Below are 13,081 nucleotides of genomic sequence, written 5' to 3'. Positions count from 1 at the left end.
CTTGAATTTTTTTGAAATAAAAATCTAGTGCTGAAACTTAGATAATAAAGTTTACGTAAAGTGAACTATCCTAAATAATAAGAATTTAACCACTTGTAGTAGTGAAAATAGAGCTATTCACCAGCACGCGTAAATAGTTTCAAAAGATAGTCCAGACAGACACAAATAGATATTCATTCAAGGCAGTCCAGACAGATATAGACAGACAGCCAGAGACAAACTAGACAAGAAATTATGATAGCTATGTACTACTGTTTACTAACATGCGTAAAAAGAAAAAGAGACTTGACAAATTCTCAGACAGACTACTGCTTAGTAAGGATAAGCTTCCACTGACAGTTTAACTTGAGTTAATTCTACAAACTCAGGTTACTTTTTAAGACTTACCATGGTTCTCTTTATCTATAAAAGGGACAGACTTTGAAGACAGAAAACAAGCTCAAAATTTCAGAAGCTAAAAGTTTTAGAAAGCTTTTGTAATAGCCTTCCCTCTCCCTCAGAAAGACTCTTATAACCTTTTCCCTCTTGTAACCTTCTCTTCAGACGGATTTTGTAATCTTGTAACTTTCTAGACAGTGTTTTATTTTCAAGCTTTGTACAGTTGAGAGATGAGAATCAAACTTGGATCTGATCAAAGATAGATATTTTATTGTGTAAAGCTTTTTATTTTATTTTTTAATGCAAGTATAAACAAGTATTTTAGATGATAGGTTTTGTATCTATTCTGTCAAATGTTGGGATTTTTTTTTTTTTTGGATGGGAAAATTTTGGGACTTTTATTATATCTATATCTCATTTGTCTATGATATTGACATCCTCTGGTTAGGTGTGTCATGTAAATGGTGCTCCTTAACTAAGGGTGTGTTTGTTTTGAGGTGAAATAGGGAGGATAGAAAACTTTGGAGAGAAAATAGGAGAGAAAGCTTTTTTAGAGTGTATTTGGTTGGGTGGAGAGGAAGGAAAATAAATAGTGGGGCCCAGATATTTTCTCCCCTGGCCCACCAAAATGTTTTCTCTCCAAAATGGAGAGAAAACTGAGTGAGGATAAATATTTTCTTAATTGACAAAAATGCCCAGTACATATACACACTTCTTCAAGTTGCCTTTATTTATTTTTTTCTTCTCAACAACGTTTGGCTTATGTGTTTTTTTTTTTTTTTTCTGAGCAGCTACGTTGCTTTTTTTTTTCTTCAGGCCTGGGCGTGCGTGCGTGCCTTTTTTTTTTTTTTTTTTTCCTTCTACGAGGCAGTTGCCTTTTCTTTCTTTTTTTTTTTCCCTATTCTTTTTTTCTTCTTTTGATTTTCTAGGCCTGGGCCTGATGATTTTTTTTTTTTTTTTTTTGTAATTAGTTGTGATTTTTTTTTAATTAGATATCATTCTTTAATAAGGGTATATGAGTAAATTTATTTAAACCTATTTTTTTCATCCCTCCACTTTTTCACCCCAACCAAACAAATAGGAGAGAAAATAAAATCTTTTTTATCCTCCCACTTTTCCACTATTTTCTATCTTCCTACTTTTTTACTCTTCTAACCAAACGAACCCTAAGTAATTGCCTGGTCTTGCAAGTGGCTGATATTCAAAAGGGGGTAGCATTATTAGCATGATCAATATTCTTATGTCATGCTAACAACTTTACTAAATAGTGCTGTAGGTTGAGATTTAGAAGTTGGATAATTTAGTATTGTTATTTGTTGCCACACTTAAGACTACAGTCTAGTTAGTAAGGGAATAAATATTTAAAGACAATATTTATAAAAGAGTGAAATATAATAATAAGTAGGATAAAATTCACTACTCAAGGTTTGGGTTAATGTTAACCAAGTCCAAGACTTTTCAAAATTAGCCAATTCGGTCCCTAAAACCAACTTAGTCCCCAAACAGTAAGCTATTTTTTCTCAACTCTTTTAGGGACTAAGATGACTTTAGGAACAAAATTGGTTAGGTTTTTTTATTTTATATTTTATAATAAAGTGGTTATGTTGAAAAGTCTTGAACTTGGTTAGTATTAGTCCAAATCTCATGTATGTTAATAAATGAGATCTTGTTAAATTTTATTAGAAATTATTTTTTTAAAACGAAAAGTAAGATCTTGTTTTCCTCTTTCCAAAACATCTTTCCTAAGGTTGTGTTTGGCATTGGCTTAAAAAGCCACATTTTTTTACTATCTAACTAATTTTGCTACTATTTAGTTTATTTTTGCTACTATTTATGGGTTCCATTGTACTTTTTGGTATTATTTATGGGTCTCACTATACTATTTCAGCTACATTTTAACTTTATCTACACTACTTTAGCAATTTTTTTTTTATAAAAATTTCAGCTAAATAAACTATTCCCAAACAGAATGTTGAATCCCATCTTGACAACCTTCATTTTATCAAATTCCTATCTTTTTCTTATATATATTTATTGTATTTTTAATGTTAAATTATATTGTACAATAGTAAATATTGTATGGTTTTTTTATTAGAATTTACTAATTTACAATATAAAGGAAAAATTATTAGGTACTTTTAAAATATCATAAATGCGTAGTTTTTCCTCTCACATGAATGATAGATCCCACTAAAAATTTAATTAGTAGAATTCATCATTCATGTGAGAAGAAGAAGTCACATTTTACCCAATAATTTCCCAATATAAAGTTATAGACAAAGAATTTTCCTATATATTATTGTGAGTGAAGTGGATAATGTTTCTCCGAAATTCACATTGGGTACTTCGTACTTGTGTTACAGCATATCACAAAACACGCTGAACAGAAGGAGTATCTGTGAAATTTCGACTTCTTCAGTAGTATTTCTCATCTCTCTTCAATGGCTTCCACTCTCCCTCTTCACCATCCCACCCACTGGTTCCTCTCCACTCCTAAGGTCTCAATACTCTCTCTCTCTCTCTGTATTTATGTAGCTTGTTTTCTCTATCTAATTTTAGACATTATGTAAAGCAGTTGAAGAGTTTCCACCATGGATGGTCATCACCGCGACCCAGTTGCTCTTTTCTTGCTGACACCCAAAATCAGATTAGACCCATTAGAGCAACCACTGAGATTTCTCAATATCCCATATTCCAACCTCCCCAAGTTGAAGAAGAATCATCCTCTGAGGTAAACGCCACTCACTTTTCTATCTTCATTCACTTCCTGTTTAATTTCTGAGAAAACTTAGGGACAAGAAAGTTGAATTTGTGAGCGCCAATATTGCATTGTTTTTAGCTCACATTATTTGCACTACTAGTGAATTTTCATGTTCATTGCAAACAAAGAGCATATGCTATACAACAATGACAAAGCCTTAGTCATAAAATTTTTGGGTTAGTGACTAAATTTTATGCTGACAGACCCCTCATTTTTCGGGGTTGGGACCGGTTATGAACAAAATATATGACACTAAGCAGAGACACAGGTTGAGTTGAGACAAAGAACATATTTTATTGAAAAGTTCAGTGTTTTTCATTTACATCTGTTTAATTTTTCCCAATTTTCTGTAAAAAAACATTAGTGCAGTTGTTTAGATATTTTGTTTTGATCATACCCTTTTGATGTCTGGGTTTTTCTTCGACTGTTATTTCATTGCTAAACATGTGATTTTGTATTTCACACAGTTGGAGTCAGCAGACCCTGATTTTTATAGGATAGGGTATGTAAGGAGCATGAGAGCTTATGGAGTTGAATTTAAAGAAGGGCCAGATGGATTTGGAGTGTATGCATCCAAAGATGTTGAACCACTTCGCCGAGCCAGGGTGAATTGCTAATCATTAGAGTTTCTGTGTGTGCACCCACGCTTATAATTAGTTATTGCTTCTGCTCCTGCATTTTGTTACAACTTACAAGACTATTAGTATTTTGTGTTTTCGATTATTTTCACATTTTGATGTCTTGGTTAATCTTGGAGTCACATTTTTAGTATTCCATTGTAAAAGTAATTTACTTAGTTGTGCAGGTAATAATGGAAATTCCACTAGAATTGATGCTAACCATAAGCCAAAAGCTCCCATGGATGTTTTTCCCAGATATAATCCCAATGGGTCATCCTATATTTGATATTATCAACTCGACCAATCCAGAGGTAATTGTAGTTTTCCTTGATACCAAAAATGAATGCTTAATTCTTGGACCCATTTATAGAATTAAATTTTCTTATAAGACTCTGGTCCCAACATATAATGTCAATTTGATCAATAGGCAGACAAGTCTGCTTGGTTATTGAAATGATGTTCAATTAATAACCTTTATTTGTTTATTTATTTATTTATTTATCTTTTTTTTGAGTGGCTACTAATATTGGGAAACTCTTTGTGGCAGACAGATTGGGACCTGAGGTTAGCATGTCTTCTTTTATATGCATTTGATCGGGAGGATAACTTTTGGCAGTTGTATGGTGACTTTTTACCTAGTTCAGAGGAGTGCACTAGCTTGCTTTTAGCTACAGAGGTGCATGACTGCAGACTAATAATCTTTCTAGCTCTAATGGTTCTTTGATTTTATTTTTGGTTGTTTTGCCCCCTTATTTATTGATTCTCATGTATTTTATCTGACTCTATTTGAATGCAATACTCTTGATTTTGAGTGGTGAAGAGAATAAATGACTGAGTGAGTACTATAAACAAGCATATGCCATGGTGCCTAGCCAATGGGATTGTTTTGATTGTAAATGTAGAAATCATATTAATGTAAATTTAGCATCAACTTGAATTAATGAAGTGGCTCTATTTCACTGAGCCCAAGAAGTGTTTTTACTAGTAGTCACTCTCCTAGTGTTATTCAAAGAGCCAGTTTGTTAGTTCTTTGTAGTTTTTCTTGATCAGTCATTTCTTGTAAACAACTATTTAACTATGTTTCTCTTCCCTCATGCTATATATATGCTACAGGAGGAGCTTTTGGAGCTTCAAGATCCTAAGCTTGCTTTAACTATAAAAGAACAGCAGCACCGAGCTTTAGAATTTTGGGAAAAGAACTGGGTACCAAGAAACCTGTCTGTCTTATACTGTAGAAGCATTCTATTTTTCCTTTTCCATTATGTACTCCAATATTCATTGACATTTTTAATAATATATTGCACCTGTTTAACTGCACTCAGCACTCAGGTGTACCCCTTAAGGTAAAGCGCCTTGCGCGCAATCCTGAGAGATTTATTTGGGCAATGGCTATAGTACAATCACGATGCTTTAACATGCAACTAAGGATTGGCGCACTAGTTCAAGATACAAGTATGCTAATCCCTTACGCTGGTAAGATTATACTCTCGAAAATTCTTAGAATCATTTTCTCTAATGTTTTGCTTATCATACTATACTGCAAATATAAAAGTATAAAACTATGAGGGTTTAAAACTATTTAGTAATATAGATTTTTTCATTTGAATATACATATATTTTTTCTAATTTGACAAAGAATCATGTAATCTTGCGTAGGGAATTCAATTTTTATTTTTGTAAGTTGAATAATGTAGAAATGATACTTTGTCAGTTGAAAGTAATGCATTAAACCTTTTACATTCCTTTAGCAATGGGGATAGATTATTTGAGATAGATATATATATATATATATATATATATATATATATATATATATATATATATCAACCTAATGTGTAATAGACTGTACACATTCATAGTATTATATAAAATATATATATATATATCAACCTAATGTGTAATAGACTGTACACATTCATAGTATTATATAAAATTCTGATAAATTCGAATGTAGTTTTTTTATATTTCAAAGTTAATTAGTTAAGACACATGAATTTGCAAGTAGGTTGCGTTTTTTTCAATGTAAAATATTTTCAGGTGAAAATATTTTTGGGAAAAGAAAATATTTTCAAGTGTTTGGCTGCATTATAAAAATTATTTTAAAAATTTTTTCAAGTGTTTGGTTGCATTCTGAAAATGCTATTTTTCTACTAGTTTCTTACATTTTCTCAGATTCCAAACAAATTTCATAATAGAAAATTTTAATATATAAACTTAAAAGAAACAAAAAAACAAAAATCAAAACAAAACATTCGTTAAACTCAAAATTCGGTCAAACGGAGAGAGGGAGGAAGAGAGAATGATCGGCAATTGAGGGAAAGGGAGAGGCAGATTGAGAAAGAGAGAGATCAGGCATGGGTGGGTCATGGGTGTGATCTTGCCAGTGCTGGGGCGCAATCTTGGCGGTGCTTTAGGCGGCGCGATCTCAGCGGTGCTTCAGGCGGCGCGATCTCACTAGTGCTGGGGTGCAATCTCGGCGGTGCTTCAGGCGGCGCGATCTCGCTAGTGCTGGGGTGCAATCTCGGCGGTGCTTCAGGCGGCGCGATCTCGCGGGTGCTGGGGTGCGACGAGACCAGTGCGATCTAGGCTGCTCTCTCTTCTTGCGATCTGGGCTACTCTCTCTTCTTGCGATCTGAGCTGCTCTCTCTCTCTCTCTCTCTCTCTCTCTCTCTCTCTCTCTGTTTTTAGTCTATAAAATGAGATTTGAAGGTAAAATAAGAACGGAAATGGTTTTAGGGGTTAAGAGGCTTATTTTACAGTCAATGGGAAAAATAATTTCCGTTTGACCCAATTTTCTGGAGGTACCAAACACATAGGCTGGTGTAAAATAATTTCCTGAAATCCTTTTCAGGCGAAACAAACGCAGCCTAAATATAATTGAAACATAATTATAATATAATTAGAAGGATACTTGGCATTTAATTGAACCGTATTTAAAATATAGAGACACTTGACATCAAATAACAAGATAATTAGAATGGGACTTGGCACAAAAATGGAGTGCAATTAGAATCTAGTTTGGATTCTTGATTGAACTTTTTCTTACCTTTTTTCTTTTACATAATGTATAAGATATGATAGAAGAAATTGATATTACAATGAAGCTAACGAGCCAGAAATAGACAAGTTGCTAGACTTGCCTTTTGGGTGAATTTTAATGTGGTAAAGTATGAGGTGTGTTTGGAGCTGCATAATACTGCATTCTAGTAGCAGATACTTCCCAAGAAAATTTTCATCAGAATACAACCTGCAAAAGAGTTTTTGTTTTGCCTAAAGCCTTGATCAGGTTAGAGACTGTGGTCCACTTTCCAAAAATTTTGTGGAATCTTAACAGAATTAAAATATGTCCCCTCTCTTATGGCCAAGAGAGCTCCAAGAAGAAAAAGATATGATAGTGAAGATCTTAGCTGGACACTTTTTTTGCATCCTACGTGTCAAATAGAGCACGCAATCAAGGTGCCTGGTTGTGACTAATTTCTTTTGTTGGTGAATTCCTGTCACTTCTAAAGTCAGGAGAGATGCAGCAGAAAACGTATTAGTGCAAATTAACGTTTTAACGTCACTTCTAAAGTCAGAAGTGCCACAACTCATTTTAGGACTAGTTATGCTTGTTTCCTTCCTTATATGGAATCTTAAATCTTGCGAAACTTTCCTTATATAAGCAAAATTTCACCTCAAATTTTCCCAACTTATTTGTATAGATTTATAGGTTAAGTTGGCTACTTTGTTATTAGATAAATGTTTGATAAACTTGCTCATATTTTTGCAGACATGCTAAACCATTCCTTTCAGCCAAATTGTTTTTTACATTGGCGTTTTAAGGATCGTATGCTTGAGGTGATGATAAATGCTGGACAACGGATTAAAAAAGGAGATGAGGTAATATCTTTTAAGATTATCAAATGTTGAACTGATTAATTCTCTGTACAGTTTAAATGTTCTGCATGTGGAAATGCACAGATGGTGTTGCACAAAAGAGTAATTGACTGTACAAAAATATCTTTAGGACCATCTTAGTTAAAGAAAAACTAAATGCCAGTCTTTCTCTTGCGTTTCCTTTTCATTGTCCTAGTCAGTTGTCAGGATTTTCTCCAAGCTAAAGAAACCAAATAACAAATGTTTACGTTTATTAATTATTTTCCTTCCTAATAGTTACCTTCATGCGAGGACATGGAAACAAAATCAAAAGTTAATAAATATATAAAAAGGGAGAATAATGTTCATGTCAGGTGATGCAGGACAATTAAAAGTAACAAGGAAATTAAAGGATGAACCTAAGAATCAGCACCAAGCTAAACTTAGGCATCAGCACCTAAGGCGATAGGATCAACACCCAACTATTGGAATATATCCAATCTGAATTTCATTAATCACGTCTATATTCAAATACTAATAAACTAGTCTCTTATATAGAGCAAGAATTGGAAAATAAAGAGATAAAGATAACAACATACAAAAACTAATCCTAACTAAACTCAAATACTAATCCCCATCCAAATTAAAGTATACAATTATCCAATTTCCTATAAGATAAATAAAAAAATTTGAAAATATAAATTCTAAAATAATTTTGGTTTTGCTCCTGCATCATATCCCTTGGTTGGAAAAAGCTCGACCTCGAGTTTTAAAGCGTTAAAGGATGAAAAGTGAAAACTTTGGCACATAATACTTGTTGCAGTTGAGAATTGTCTTTGGGGGCGTTGAAAATAGATAAACCTTGTATTCCACCTCAGGAAACTTTTCTGGAATTGGAGTATCAACCTTTTCGACTCTATCAAACTGTAGATCTGCATGCAACAAGGATGATTCTTCAAGTATAGAAGCTTCTTATTGTTTAGGCTCTATAGTAGACTTGTCTAGTTGCATGAACATTGAAACTTCGGTTGACTCTTGCACTTTGTTGTCAATATCAAGGTCTGATGGTACTTGATTTTCCTTCATTTGAGTAGTCAAGTCTTGAAGAACCTTCATTTGAGTAGCCAAGTGTTCAAAAGTTTTCATTTGATTTCCTAAGTCTTGGCGTATGGCAGATACTTTTTTTTTGATAAGTAAGAATGATATATATACGAAGGGTTACTCTATGCCTGAAAAAAACACAGAGCAACCGAGGAGCTACAAGAAAAAGAAAACAAAGAGAAACAAAGACAACAAGAAAATTAGAAAAGGAAAAGGGAGCAAAGAAAAGAAGGAAGGGAGTCACTAGACGTGAGTCCCCACGCGCGCGACCAATCAAAGAGAGTCCCACTAAAAAAAACAAGCAACTGTTCCCTAGAGCTATCCAAATCCTCAAAAGTCCTCCGGTTACGCTCCTTCCAAATACACCAAAGGATGCAAAGCGGGACTAAATTCCAGATCTGAGAAGAATGCTTCCCCAACCAATTCCACCAACCAAAGAGCATTTCAGGAATCGATCTAGGCATAACCCAGGCCAAGCCAAAAGTTAGGAAAACAAAGCTCCATAACCGGTAGGCCATTTCACAATGAATGCTTCACTCAGATACTTCATGAGTGAGCGGAGCATTGTTGCACTGCCTCATACTAATCCCTATCTAATCTCAAATCTAATCCCTATCTGAATAAAAGTCTACAATTATCCAATTTGCTCCTGCATCATCAGGGGTTTGGCTTTATGAGATACTCCACTAAGGGATTATTTTGAATCTTATTTATAATCAATAACAAATCCTAATTCCATGATAATGTGTAACCAAATCCAGAATGCAAGCACTTGGTGGATTTTTGAATTTTTTTTTTCATTAAAAAACCTTGAGTCAAATATGCAATGGTAGTGGCTACAGAAATTAAATTGTGATTTGGTTCTTACTAAAAATAATACTTTTTTTAATTTACATCTCAAGTTGTTGTCGCATTTTTGGATAATTTATCCAAGTGAAGAGCATGTAAAGGATATATCTGTCTTAAATTTACGACTGGAAAGTGGAAACCTGTAATGGCACCATGTTTATGTCTGGGAGGGTGATTCTTGCTAAGCTTCTGAATCTTTGTAGAATTTGTATTGTATTATTGCTTTTCCTGATAGAATCTTTCTTTAGCATTTCTACTCATAAATTCAACTTGATAATGAAATTCTGATAATATCTAGTTGCAAAGAAGTGTCAACTTTTAAAGTTATTTATTGTACATAATGATACTGATGAGATTATGGTTAACCTTCTAAATTAGAATTGGTTTCACCTCTGTTATTTATTTTGATATTTTTATTCTTCCTTGTGTTATGAACTATTTTCTATATGCACAACTACTTATCACTCAGTTAGATAGAAAGAAAAACCTAGGGTTAGTTATATCTTCTTAATGCTATACCATCTGCTGCTAATTTCATAAATCTCCACAGATGACCATCAATTACTTTAGTGGTCAGAAGAATGACATGCTCATGCAGAGATATGGATTTTCTTCACCTGTGGTAATTTGCTTTCAGCTCTGCTCTATTCCTTTTTATGTTTCAGATGGTGCTAATCTCGTTGAGTTAGTAATACAAATAAAAAGTATCTCTCAAAAAAAAAAAAAGTAATACAAATAAAAAAGGTGATACTTCATGAAAATTATTAATATTTTTAAGTGATTACTGATAGTGTTTCAGCCCATAAAATGCAAGGGAAGGGGGGCTGAGGGAATTTAAATAAATTAAGAAAAGGGGGTGGGGGGGTTGGCTACTGATAGATTTTAAGGGAGGCTAAGTGAAATATCTTGACACCACCTTGAAATACAGCAACAACCTAATTTTGGTTGGTGCTAGAAAATTTAGCAATTAAATAAAATTTTAGAAAATGTTATCTTTATGTCACATCTGGAATCTGATGTTCATGTCACATGTTCTGTACAACTTAATAACTATTAGTAATCTTTTTTGTATCTTTTGCATTATTTAAGTATAAACATTCTCATAATGTAATCTCTAGCAATAATCTTCTTGATTAATAGGGTGCTTGTGGGTGGAAGAATGAGCATCCTCTTCATAGCACCTCTGTTTAGTATAATTTGGAAGCTAATATTTGCAAGTAAAACTTGGTTTTTATTTGTGATAATCTTTTTGAAATTATTTTCTAAGCTATATCTGGCTTGAGCTTGCAGAATCCTTGGGATGTGATCCAGTTCTCAGGCAATGCGCGTATTCATTTGGATTCATTCTTGTCAGTCTTCAATATAGCTGGCCTTCCTGAAGAGTATTATCATAACAGTATGGATTAATGATGATCTAAGTTTTCTGTTCACAACTTGGTCTATATTAAACTCTGTTAGCACCTAAAGACCTAGATTTGTCTTCCAAATAAAACTTTTAGCAGGTCGGCTATCCAATGGAGGAGATACTTTTGTTGATGGAGCAGTCATAGCAGCAGCAAGAACGGTTCCCACTTGGTCAGATGGGGATGTGCCTCCAATCCCAAGCCTGGAAAGGAAAGCTGTGAAGGAGATACAGGAAGAATGCCAACAAATGCTTGCAGAATTTCCTACTAACTCTGAGCAAGACCAGAAACTGCTAGGTAAGGTTTCAATGCTAATCCCACTCTCAAAGACTGGATTGATAATAGGATTATATGTACTTTTGGCATTTGGTATAACATATGGTAAAATTAACATTTTGAAATGAGATCTGATGGAGTTGGCTCTCTAATTTATTTGGATAGCTGGCAGATTACTAATTTGCCTGAAAGTTAAAATTAAGAGACAGTTGACGCTTATATTAATCTTCTATGTTACTACCAACAGATTCCATGCCAGAAGCTAGTAGGGCACTTGACACTGCAATAAAGTATGTGGTCTTCACATAATCTAATTGTTTACTCATTACTGACCCTTTTGGCTTCTAAATGTTGCAAAAAGTGAGACCCCTTATTAATGATTTCAATGTTAATCTGGACCATGCAGGTATAGGTTGCACCGGAAGTTGTTCATAGAGAAAGTCATTCTGGCATTGGAGATCTATCAAGAACAGATATTGTTCTAATTCTTAAATTTCAACTTTGAAGATGTAGGAAAATTTTGTTTAGCTAATTATTCAAAAACTTTATTAGTTGAAGGACTAATGTTAGTAAACTAGTTCAAAGTGTTTGGAAATCTGTGTTTGTGCACAGTTGTTTGCCTTTTCTTTTACTGTACTTTTTGCTTAATCCTCTTTCTCGGCAGCTGATCATATAAAGCAGCTACATATACCTTCATACATTTTATATATTGCATACACATCAAAAAGAAAAGAAGTGTGAAGAGTTTGTGAAGCAATTCTGGTTATAGTGCTGTCAAATTTTCATACAAACTCTTTACTAGAGAAAGCACTCTTTTTAGTAGAAAGATTACTCATGCTTGACTCTGGTTGGGGGGCCATGGATTTAAAGGCTTGTATGTTCCTCCTTAATTGTAGCCATTACCTTAGCTGTGGTCTAAATAGATGTTGATGAGGCCGTGATAGAGTGAGATTCTTGGGTTTTGGATATTGACTTAAGTGAATGGAGGTTATGGGAACTGTTGATACGCTTTCTTTTATGGGCACAAATCCTCAATGGTGGTTATAGTCATCCATGGAGTTTTACATTTGTGCCAAAGCCCAATGCATGAGTCCAACGTTTAATTTTGATGGGCGCTAAATTATTGGAATAAAGTGGGTTGGGCTGCATTCTTGTCTCACGAAGTGATAAGGTTGTGTAGGGTCGTTTAGACCATGCTATTGTGATAAACGATCTAATGTGACCTAGTTAAGGTGCTAAGATCTCTCTCTCTCTCCCAATAAATTGTATTTGTTTTATTTATCGAAATTAAAAGCTTTAATAGTTTGGTCTTCAACATAAATAACCCCCCCCCCCCCCCCCCCCCACAAAAGAAAACTAGTCTTTTATTGATTTTTTTTTTTTATAGTGTCCCTTAAAAAATAATAATATTACCAATAGGTTATAAGTTTTTTACAAAGGCCTACTCAAATAGTCAAATTCATTTTTTTTATGAAAATAATACATGACAATTCTTTAGCGGTTATTATAAACCTTTTTATTTTTTAGGAATCTAATACATTTCCTTTTAAGGTATGTATGTGGCAAAAGAAAATCCATTGTCAAATCTAAAGTAGAATATCTATTTAATCTGAGTGATAAAATATTATCCAAGGACTTTAGGCTTTTTCGACTTAGTTTCAACAATGCACCTTTCGATTTTTTTTTTCAAGTTTACATAGTTTTCTTGACTACTCAATTTTTTTCTTCAATGTATTGTTCTAGTATTAAGTTTCTTGATATTTGAGACAAGAGTGCAAAGTCGCATAAGATATCAATAAAATGAAAATAAAATTTTAAATAGATTTTATTTTATAAGT

General features: G+C 33.6%; 1 protein-coding gene across 4 annotated transcripts; it reads left to right on the top strand.

Moving 5' to 3' along the window:
* The first annotated feature begins 522 nt into the window (after positions 1 to 522).
* LOC142644714 (protein PLASTID TRANSCRIPTIONALLY ACTIVE 14) lies at positions 523 to 11,866 on the top strand. 4 transcript variants are annotated; one of them, XM_075819288.1, is made up of 14 exons: positions 523 to 653; positions 2,742 to 2,876; positions 2,951 to 3,109; positions 3,607 to 3,744; positions 3,945 to 4,070; positions 4,307 to 4,435; positions 4,873 to 4,962; positions 5,082 to 5,232; positions 7,529 to 7,638; positions 10,115 to 10,186; positions 10,855 to 10,960; positions 11,064 to 11,264; positions 11,491 to 11,533; positions 11,650 to 11,866. In XM_075819288.1, the coding sequence occupies exons 2-14, from the start codon at positions 2,820 to 2,822 to the stop codon at positions 11,726 to 11,728; spliced, it is 1,461 nt and encodes a 486-aa protein (XP_075675403.1). In that variant the 5' UTR covers positions 523 to 653; positions 2,742 to 2,819; the 3' UTR covers positions 11,729 to 11,866. The 4 variants fall into 4 exon arrangements, with proteins under 4 accessions (XP_075675403.1, XP_075675405.1, XP_075675402.1 ...); XM_075819290.1 differs by lacking the exon at positions 523 to 653 and having other exon boundaries at positions 2,637 to 2,876; positions 11,067 to 11,264; XM_075819287.1 differs by lacking the exon at positions 523 to 653 and having other exon boundaries at positions 2,638 to 2,876.
* Positions 11,867 to 13,081: the final 1,215 nt, after the last annotated feature.

The sequence above is a fragment of the Castanea sativa genome, chromosome 7 (assembly GCF_040712315.1).
Source record: "Castanea sativa cultivar Marrone di Chiusa Pesio chromosome 7, ASM4071231v1".
Classification (NCBI taxonomy): domain Eukaryota; kingdom Viridiplantae; phylum Streptophyta; class Magnoliopsida; order Fagales; family Fagaceae; genus Castanea; species Castanea sativa.
This window is presented reverse-complemented; position numbering and strand designations above follow the sequence as displayed.